The sequence below is a fragment of the Lissotriton vulgaris genome, chromosome 1_1, assembly GCF_964263255.1.
Source record: "Lissotriton vulgaris chromosome 1_1, aLisVul1.2, whole genome shotgun sequence".
NCBI classification, from domain to species: domain Eukaryota; kingdom Metazoa; phylum Chordata; class Amphibia; order Caudata; family Salamandridae; genus Lissotriton; species Lissotriton vulgaris.
In genome coordinates, this window is record NC_141685.1 from 984,371,565 (window position 1) to 984,382,883 (window position 11,319).

Below are 11,319 nucleotides of genomic sequence, written 5' to 3' on the forward strand. Positions count from 1 at the left end.
AGCAAGTTTGTTAACAGTTACGCAATGCTTTCTATTGCAGCTTCTGGAGAACTGGAGAACCTAACGATGCAAGAGGCCTTGAGGACTGTGTCGAGATTGACCTCACCGCCACCTGGAATGATGCCTATTGCAGCACGCACAACAAGTGGATTTGTGAAAAGGGTCGCTTTTGACTCTACCCAACAAGTGCCTCATTATGGACAAAAATCATAAAGCAAAGAGATTGTAAAAAATCATTTTAATTTCCAATTCCTGTTTGGCTCGCAGCATGTAGACCCTATTACGAGCACATTATGAAAATGTAAATAAAAATGGCATTACATGTACGTTAAAACAATATCAGTTTTACTTCATTCGCCCTTTGTCTTTTGAAACTCAGGGCCTCATTTACAAGAGAAAAATTAAAAAGGCCTGCACTGCTGGAGAATCACATTTTAGGACGCTCCGGTGGCACCAGTGGCGTAACAAAACTTGAGGGGGGCCCCCCTCCCCCGGCGGCGCGGCCCACCATCTACCACTTTGCCCTTCCACCCAGAAATCTAGCATATTTTGATTTGAAACCTCCAACATTTAGAGGAAATACCGCTATATGTCTTTCTCTAAGTTCTACTGAGAAATTTGGAAACACTCTTAACATACAAGCTATGCCATTTGTAACAATACTGTCAAAAGCAGATTATTTAACTGAGGCAGCAGTCCGAACAATGCCAAGGAGTGATCCTATTGTCTCAGGAATTGCCTATGGCTGAAGAACTAAGAAGAGTCTGAAATAGAATTCACAATATCTTGAAACTTTGAAAGACCAACCCAAAACTGCAATTCCATAAAAACTTGACTGACAATATACATAAGAAGTACACGAGCTATAACACAGTATGCTGCGAAAGTCAAGAGAAATAGACTAGTGAATTAACTGCATGCCACACACTAGCGACTGTCAAGGGTTGTGCTTGATAATAACGTAAACTGAGGAAGCAATTTCAATCATAATGTCTTATTAGTAAGCACTGCAAAACAGACAGGCAAACAAGGCTAAGGAAGAAAACAGTTTGGATGCTTCAGAACATTGATGCAGATGTTTGCTTGTTTTAATTTATCATTTCTGTAGTGTAAACAATGCTAAATACAAGATTTAAGCTACACTTATTACAGACAAGTGCAATCAACACCATAAATAACACTGCATGTAGAATAAAAACAAACCATATCAGCAAGTACCTAATGACAATCTATACAAACTGTAGTTGGTAAAGCAAATGAAAAAGTGCAAATACTTTCAAAGTGCAAAATAAAGCAATCACAGTCCAGCAATATACAAAAATCAAGCATGTTTTGTAAAACAATCCAACTTCTTTCATCAAGGTGAAAATACTTTCGAAGTGCATGGTAAAAACAAGTCCAGCAGCTTCCCTCACAAGGACTGACCTGAACCACCAGACTGGGCCTTACTTCATAACAAACAGAGGCCTCAGACCTCAGTGTGTCAACACTGGTGGCATTTACAATTTACTAAGAGTATAGACACGCCTGCTAAATTACAGATTCACCATTCCTTCCAAATGGCTCTATCGTCACATGTGACACCGCCAGCCAGGCCTGGATTTTAAGCCAATAGCGCCTTGCATTCTGGGAGTTGTGCTGTGACCATCTAAGTAAGGGGTTAATCAGTCCAGCACGCAAAGTTTAGTTGGATAAAAGCTACGAATGGGCACGACATGGTGCCAATGCCACTTGGCAGCTATGTTTTATAAAAGCACAAGGGGATGTTTCATCTCCTCAACACAAGCTGCAGCAGTCTGGCGTAAAATAGCAAACACGTTGTGGGGAGAACCCAGAAATGTGCTGTGTTTAGCCCCCGTGTATGGACCTGAGGAGTTATCCTCTAAGACACCCAGTGGTAAAAGCCCACAGTTGTCTCTAATTCATGTTAGTGCCAGGCAGTGGTCGAAGTGGGGGGAAAAAAGTAGGGGAACTGTGGGAGGAGAATCAGAGGGCGGGAGTAACCAATGGATTGGGTCAGTGGGCGGAGTGAGAGGTGTGGCGGAAAGAGCAAAATATCCCAATTTTTAGTATTCGTTTCCCATTTCACTAACCAGTTACATCTTATTACATTATTTAATTTAACCAATAGATACACATGTTTATGTAAGGTTAAATGTGTGTTATTGACATTAAAATACATTCACAAAGTGGGATACCTTTCCAATCACTGAATGTCCCAAACATCCTTAAAAGTGGAATCGCAAGCCATATGTCTCCCAGCCAATGAGTATCTGTCATCAGCACTTCTCCTCTCTTTTTCCACAAGAGCAGTTCAAACATGAATGGCAAAATATCCTAGTTTGCAAATGTTTTCCACATAACTATGGCTTTGCCACATTTGCCACATAATACAACATCTGCTGCATATTCTGACGATTTTACCTAATACATTGTTTATAGCTCAAACACATCAACAGTTACTAAAATGGTGACTTGTGCTACTGTGAAGTGGAGGGCCCTATGCAAAGGTTGAATGGTCACCCTTTTCATTGCTGCAGTTTTATGTTCCACTAGTACTAATAAGGAAAAATCTTTGCAGAGACTGTTAGCATGTGTAGAAATTTCGAAATAATAAAGTATCAGAAAATTTACAGCACCACTAATACCAGTGTAGGGTGTCAGAGCACTTTACATCACACATATTACACAGAGATAATCATTCATATGTGTGTTTATCACTGTGTAGGAAATGTTACATAAGACGAAGGACTACAAGGTGTAGGAGTCACATGACAACCATACTAGTAGGCAGCATAGTTTAATAGTGATTGGTCTGCAGAAACACAAACTCAGAATTAAAAACATAATACCATGGTTGGGCAGTTCTCCTTAATAATCAGAATAGATTTCTACCCAAATGAACCATTTTTTGCAACATTAGGATAATCAAAGACTGGGGAAAAAAACATAACGCTCTAATTTATACCATGGAGTTTGCATGCAGCTCGTACATGACAGTTAATAGCTCACTGTTCTATGTTAAGATTATAAATTATTAACTGCAAGTAACAATAGGGTCTGTCTCATAAAAGCAGTAACCCACTGACCTACTCACATTATGTGCACTTTGTGATCTGCATGGCATATGTTCTTAGCAGTATGCACATTACACCTCAGCCATTCCTTTTCCTGAGTCAAACCTTCCACTAGACAAAACACCATCTCTCTCTACTAAAAACATTAATCACTGGAGCTATCAAGGCATTTTTATAGTTGCCCAAAAATGTTGTAGGCCAGGAAGGGGGACACAAGTGCTTTTAAAACCATATTATACTTACAAATACGACGCCCCCAAGTAAAGTTAGCACCCGGTGCAGTCGCACATGCCTAGAGCCACCTTGCTCAAGGGTCCTGTGACCTCAGTGACAGTCACTGTCATTCTAGGGTGTGCTGCTTCATAGGCCTGCCCGCGAGACTGGAGGTGAACTTCATGGATTGTGGTGGACAGGCCTTCAAGGTTAATCCACACTTGCCACCGCTAAGGTCCACCTGCTGGTGCTAAGACACCAGGATTTTAAGATCTTGCGGCGCCTTCTAAGGTGTAGCACAGGAACGGGCTCCCTCAGGAGAGTGGTCTGGGAGCCTGGTCATTAAGGCTGAGCCTGGTTTACCAGTTCCACTTCAGCAGCTCTGACCATAGTGCCACATCCTCTCCCCCACTGAACACCATACTGCCCCACTTAGAGAAACTTGCACTGCACTGACCTTCTATAAATACCCAATTATAATTATGCCCTAGACAAGATCAATATGCTGCCTAAAAAAATTAACAACATCCTAGAAAAAGCAAACACTCATAGGGAATACAAGATTATGTAAAGCATGTGAAATGTAAGCAGTAACAACATGGTTACCTTTATCATTTTACAATCATTAATCTAAAATTAGGGAGTGCTTTTGCATGAAAAGGTAAGGCCTTGACTACAGGGCCCGGAAGATACCCCTCTCAGTGCCCATTGCTTACATCCTTTCAAAACATAGGCAGTATGGTTTAACCCCTTTGCTGCGGCCGTGATTTCGCGGCAGTGCGGCACTACCGCAAAATGGGCGGGACTGCGTCGGCCGTTGGCCGACAGAAGCACTAGCGAGGTAGTGCTCCCGTCGGCCAACGGCAGCACGCAAGGGGTTAAAAAGACCACATTCGTAAACACACACTCGCTGTACATATTTTGTTTTCCAATTCACACATCAAGCAGGTATTTCAGTACCTCCAGGCAAGGTGCACTTTCCCACACAGGGAAAACAATGTTGTTCAAAGAGAGAGGAAAAAACAAAAGTATCACTTCACTGGCAAACACAGTAAAGTGGCGCTGATGTGTTTAGATGTACATAAATCAATCTGGCCACCTTCAACCACTCTGTCTTGCTTTAATTAGTTTTTTTTTTCACATTTGGAATGTTTTATTTCTCTCCACCCCGAGGCTGCACTTGTGCCAGAAAAAGACAACATTTCCATCAAAAATGTTTTTCTTTTTTGGATCCATTTCACAGGGGAAAAAATAAACGAACGGAGGAAAGAGAGGGTAATACCAGTTTCTTGAAGTCTCGGTTTTCACTGAGGAGTGTGAGAGGGAAGACTCCGAGGCTTAGAGGCCGTCACCGTGGCATGCGCGCACAATTTAATTTATGGGGGCTTGGGGAGGCCGTGTGCGCAGGAGCACCATTTTATTTGCGAAGACTGCGGAGGCTTGCTTGCAGGCACAGCCATCTCCCTCTGCTGAGAGTGAGCGGGCCCCCGCACTGCGGGGCTGTGGGGGCCTGTGTTACGCCCCTGGGTGGCACAGGCGTGGCTTTGCATGGTCTCATAGATATGGAGTAATGCAAGGCAGCGCAAATCGCTGTGTTGCCTTACCCTACATCAAGAAACGCAACACCCCTCGGTTTTGACACAGTCCCAGATTTACGAGGATCTGTACACCTGGGAATGTGTCAAAACTGTATGCCTCCCCAGAGGAGGTTCCACGAGGAGAAATAGCTTTATTTCTCCTCATTTTTCCTCTTTTTATGTGTTATTCATTGTGAGGCACACATAGAAAGAGGAAACCAATTGTGCCAACAACGCAGACACCTGTGCACCATAGTGGAAGGGTGCCTGCATTGGTGCTAGGCACAAAAAAAAGGACAAGAATGCAATAAATTTCATTATTATGGCATATTCCTGCCCTTTCCTTTTGACGCAGGGCATTGCAGCAAAGTGACTTACTGTTCTGCCCTGCATCAAAAACTCGTAAGGTAGGTCTTCAGTATTTTCTGTCAAGCTCTTACTGCTCACAAGTCAGTCTGTCTCCACTGTCTATTGGATATTTGTTATAATTATTTAGATGGATGGCTATTACTTCATTAACCAATGTCTAGTTCATTTGATAGCAGTGATCATTTAAAAGTAACCTTTAAATTCATAGATTTATACCAAAGAAAATGTTGTGCTGTCACACTCAATCACTCTCCACCACTAGGGTGTGTCCGGATTTATTTAGTGCAGTCCAAAATGGGAGGGGGGGAACCATGCATCAATGGGGGTTGTTAGACTATTCCAAATCGTGAATATCAAGGAGGATTTAAGCATTTGCATAAAACAAATACGCTGTGTATCACATGTTGACATTTTTAGACATAGAGAGATTGTTTTTTCCAAAAAGGTACAATGATTAGCTATGTTCTGAATCTAATATATTCTCACTACATCTTTCTGCCCCAGCCTTGATGTCCATTGCCTTAACAACATTTCTCATCATATATCATGAATATGTAAAACAATTAAATTGTGACACCATTACCCTAACTCAACATTAACCCAAACTCTTATCCTAACCCAAAAAGCTAATGCTAGGACTAACCCTTTACATTACTCTCACCCTCTCTCATTTACCCTAAATGTAGCCTTAATTCTTCCTCTAACTCTAATCCTAACACTAACAAAACCCTAATCTAATCACCCTTACATTTCAACTAGCCTTAACCATTACATTAAACTTAACAGTTACACAAAACTCATAGATAAGGAAATGGCACGCAGTGGTTTTGCAAGTGAGGTAATAGTAGTTTTGAGATGAAGATGACAAAACCTATGCTAAGACACTGTGAAGAAAAGAATGTAATGGGAGACACCCATCAAACCAGGTTAGAAGCCAACTATGGTTGCTTGGGTATTAAGTAAAAACAAAATACATATTAGGCCCCAGGTTCATTACAAAAAGAGCACAGAAAGCAGGAAAGCAAACAAAGTTGCTGCACTTCAGTGTGTTAATGGGAGAAGCAGAGCAGCGCCATATCTACTAAGATGAAGCGCCGGTCTGCTCTATGCGCTTTTGTCAATGCAGACACCCTAACTTTATAGCGCAAGGGTTTCTACATTGCGGCAAGCATCCCTTTTTTTTTTTACAGTAAGGGGCCCTTCCAGTACAATAACTATGCTTTAAGGCATTTTCCACTTTGTATAGGTGCTGTAGAATGAAGCACACACGCAAAACAGTGCAAAACTAGGAGAAATGAAAATATTTCCCCTCATTACGCCTGCCTCAAGGAAGCACAGGATTTTGTCATAAATCCCTGTCTGCAATTCTTTCAAGACAGGAATTTGCGTCAAAACATATTTGTAGTTTCAAGGGAACGCCCGTGTACCACCTGTGGACCGCCCCCTTAATGCAAAGCAATGCAAGGCAGCTCATTGTGCAGCTTTTTGTTACTTTTGGTTACAATCAACACAAAACGTGATTTGTGTAGGCTTGTAAATACCACTGCTACACTTTCCATCAGTTGCCATTAAAAATTAACGCAAACCTGACACAAAGTGTTTAAAAATCTGATCCGAGATGTTTCGTATTCGTTTACATGTCACTTCTCAGCTTCTTTATTAAATAATAGACATAAAAAGATCAATATCTAAAAGTATGTGTTACAAGCATCAAACTATGCCACCAAAGTTTGGTTTATGAGCCTAAGGGCTTGCTTTAGGTATGGCGGATGAGTACTCTCGGCCTCATTTAGGTCTTGGTGGATCGGGTCCCGTTGTCGCCTTTTCAATGGTTTTCCCACCCATAGACTTGGTGGTCCGCCCGTCGTATTTAGATGTTTGCTGCTCTATAGACAAAAGATAGCCGGAGTACTTCGACTCCGCCAGGGATTCTCAACCACGTTGACGGTGGCAGTGGCAGAAGCAGCTGTCAGCGGGACTCCAGTCCACAATCCCGCCATCCTGATTACGATTTGCCTTTCTGCCATGGCAACTGTGGCAGGAATTCCTGCTACTTTGAGTCAGCGGAAACGAAGGAAATTTAGTAAAAACATACTTTTTTCCTGCTTCCCACTTCCGTTTCTGTCTTGTACCCCATCGTACGGGTCCCTCCTGTCCTGCACCGACTCCACCATGACTCCATTGTCACCGATTTATATACAGTAAGGTACTTGTACATTTGTCCTATGTATCATGTATTGTAATTATTGCATTGGCTGTAGCCTCGTGTACTTCTGCATTGCTCTTACATGAAAATCTTTATTGGGTGTCAAGCAGTGGTGTGAATTTTCCTACTCATCAAGGTAAAAGGAACACACCTGTATTGGCATTTAAAAATAAAATGTTGTTGTGGTGCTTGTGGGTGTTATGCTTGTGGCGCCTGTGGTTATGCATTCAATAGTTTATGAATGTTGGTTGTGTGGCATGCAATATGTACCAAAAAGGGGCATAACACATTACCAACATATACATTGTGACACATTCACAACATATATGTGTAGTATGAGAATTATTAGTAGTGCTTACCTGTCTCCACATCACCATGGCCTCACTCCATCAGGATTCCACCATCAGGACACTGCCAGCCCAACGAGAACATCTAACTTGTCTCGGTACAATCCAGTCAGATTGACGGTGGCCGAGTACTGTGAGCTGGCAGAGAAGTCCACCACGTCGGAAGTCTTCTGTCTCTAGCCGCAATATCTAAATGCAGCGGGATGACAGCCATCACCTTGAGAGAGTACTTAGGTCTGTGGTCGCAATAGGATGACAGTAGTCCCGCCAAGATCTAAATCGGGCCCTCTGTCACAAACATGATGGATATCCAGTCTCTCTTATTACAAGTGTATTACGTCCTAATGCACTTGTAATAAAGTGGACAGGATATCTATCAAGTTTATGACAGAGTATTTGTCCACCAAACTCTAAATCAGGTCCTTTGAAGGTAAATTATGCAATCAAGATGAGTGCCCCGAAGCAGGGGTGGATGGTAATGATCCCAGTGGTCCTTTTAATTCTGGAGCGCAGTATAGCCGAGAATGTCCTGTTGTCAGTATTATAAACAGTGCACCTCAATTATTTAGCAAATTGTTCAACAACCCATGGGATGGGGAGGGCAGGATAATGTTAGCCTCCATGTCTTTTATGAAATCTAGATTCTCTTGTCATGTTATAAGGAGAATCACAATTTAATTACAAGACCGGAGGCTAACATTATGCATGTTCGTAGTTTTGTACCACTACATCTGACATATGGTAAATAGGTTTATAATAGTGTTTATCAGAAGTGTTAGAGTTGCTTTAAGAATGTCATCTATTTTTAGCACCTTTCCAAAATGATTCATAGCGCCCCTTATTGAGTGTGCCTGGAACCTTTTTAGGTCAATACCAGCTCATTGCATTGCATATTTAACATATCTTGCTATGGAAGCTGACGTAAATGTTTAAAGAGGTTTCTAAGGGTTCTTTGTCAGCTTTGGGTTGATCTTGGTATGGACTACTCTCCATCGCTCTGCATGTATCCCTGCATTCGTGTTCCCTAATAGGATCAGGGTTCTCTGGCTCCATCCTCTTAGTAGTTCTATGTCTAATGGTGTTCCGTTAATGTGGCTCTCTTCTGCCATATCAATTATCCTGGTCAGCAGGCCTAAAATATTAAGCATGCGATCCTAGCAGGCCTTGAGTGACCTTTCCCTGCCTTTCCTCGGGTCTCTACCCAATTTCAATAGGAATTTGATTAATTCTGGGTCGAGGTTTGTGTCAGGCATACCTATTTTTTGGACAACTGGTCTGGGGCATTCTGCCCTTAGGATCAAGTTTCTCTTTCTAGGGGATTTTTAATCCATCTCTTTATGAATTTGGCTAAGTGATCTTGGGGCCTCCCTTCTGCATGCCTCTGGTGTCTGATGTTATATGGAGAGAACATCTCCTCACCCAGGGGGTTCATTATAATTTATTGGGAGGATGAAGGGAGTTCTTTCTCTGATAGGGGGATTTCGCAGTCTAGATTGTTCTGTTCTAGGTCAAGGATGTATTCATCCATCAGGTTTGTATTTTGATCCCCTAGTGGTTCTATTTCAAAATCTTGTGTATCGTAACAAGCACTTAGATGCTGTTTGCCACTTTGGACACCTTGATAGGTTGTGCCACTTAGGACACCTGATACTTTTGAGGTGCATAGACCTCCCTTTTAGTTGGAGGTGCTTAGACCTCTATTATATGATGAGGTGTGTAGACCTCCCAAGTTATTTGAGGTGCTTGGGCCTCCAAATGTGCTCATGGGGCTTGTTCTTTCAGTGTTGTTACTTTTCGTTAATCATTTGCCCCCTTTTTATTGTTGTCACCATTTTGGGCTTTCGGGGTTTCAGTTATGCCATCTTCTTCCTCAGTTAATGGTCTTTCGGTCAACATGACCTGAATTAGTATTTCGTGCATGCAAGAGTGCATTTCTTGTTGACCAATCTTTTAATTTATTTGTTATTGATGTTAGGGGCAGGTACATCTAGATCGTCTGATTCTACATCAGACATGTTAGGTTTTAAGGTCCTTTATTGGTTGAAGTACTTTTAGTAATATATAGTATGATGGTCAAGAACGCAGGTAGCCCGGCAAAGTTCAGAGGGGCTTATGTAAATTAAGGCTTTTTTGGTATTATAAGTAGGTTTTAGGGTACTTGCGATTGTCGCATTAGCAGCCAGCAGCTGCTCATTGGAGTGTTTAACTGCCAGACACTTCCTGACATCCCGCTTGCTCACCAGAGATCAGATGCTGGTTTACCGCTTTGCCCAGGCAGCTCCTTAACTACAGGGAGGTTGCCTGTAAACACCTTGATTAGCGCTGGTGGCAGTCTCATAGTTATGGAGGCATTGCCTGGGTCCCTTTGAAGCCGTAGTCTCCTCCAGCTGCTTCACGAGTTAACTTAGGCGTTGCTGAAGGTCTTTTCTCAGTGCCCAGAGGCGTTGCCTGCATCGGCTTCTGATCGCAGCTTCCTTCGAGCGTGTCAGGCCATTGCTGAGGGTCTTTCTCAGGTTTCCTCCCTATGCGTCGCTGGGGAAGCTTCTGGAGGAGCCCAATTTCGCTGGTGAACCACGGGGAGTGCTCCGCTCTGGAGGTCCGTATCAGCAAGCAGTAGGGGGTTGAGACACGTTACAGGGGTGAGGTTTTTTGTGTGTGTTTCCAATCAGTATTGAAGTAAGGTCCTGACTGGTGTGTGTTTTGAGGATAGTCTATGGTCAGATAGGAATGTAGGGTGAGATCCGGGGTGAGGGCGGGAGGTAGGGGAGGAAGATTTCTGTAAATTAGAAATCGGTTAGGTGCAAAGTGGAAATCTAAGTTGGACTCGTAATCATGATAGTACAAGTCTATATCAGAAAGTCATACACATCAAGTTGCCTATTTTACAAGATACAGGCCACACATGAAAACTGAAAAGAAAATGTACTTATCTGCATGGAGCCACATTTAAAAGAGGCAGACGACTCTACGTGCATGACTGTTACACATGACTATTATACATCTGGAACATTTAATTCTAGAAGTGTGTGTTTTATGATATATTGCTTCTAAGTGGCTGCTTGGAGTTACTGTTAAAAGAAAAATACATAATGGTAGCCTCAGGTCGTGTAATGAAATTATTGTTGAACCCTGAGACTCTCATGAGGAGCTGAATACAGCCGACACATTTTGACAGGTCCTCATCATTCCAATAAGGATGGTAACTTTACCAGTTCCATCTGACATTCTGGGGCAATGCTTCTAGGTTGAGTGATGGGGTAACTGTGCATCACTGCACAGAGTTCCTGCGGCTTGATACCATGGTATTAACAACTGCAGAATTGAAGGAGCAGTTATCTTTACCTTTTTTGTTCCAATGTCCATTCTTATAGGTACCTTTGTCTGTACCCTTTGCAAGTGGGTTTTCATTGTTCTCATGTAACACCTATTGAATGATGAAGTCATGCAAAAGATGCTTTGATTACTTAAAATGTTCTTTTCTTTCCATTGGTATTCTACATTGACTTACAAAAGTCTCTATGAGATTTGTC

General features: G+C 42.3%; 1 protein-coding gene across 4 annotated transcripts in view; it reads left to right on the plus strand.

Moving 5' to 3' along the window:
* Window positions 1-330, plus strand: part of LOC147748347 (C-type lectin domain family 4 member G-like) — a 109,867-nt gene extending 109,537 nt beyond the window's left edge. For all 4 annotated transcript variants that reach the window (XM_086936417.1, XM_086936418.1, XM_086936419.1 and 1 more), the window contains one exon: window positions 41-330. In XM_086936417.1, the coding sequence (XP_086792543.1) occupies window positions 41-173 (133 nt within the window). In that variant the 3' untranslated portion in view covers window positions 174-330. The remainder of the gene's footprint in view (window positions 1-40) is intronic.
* Window positions 331-11,319: the final 10,989 nt, after the last annotated feature.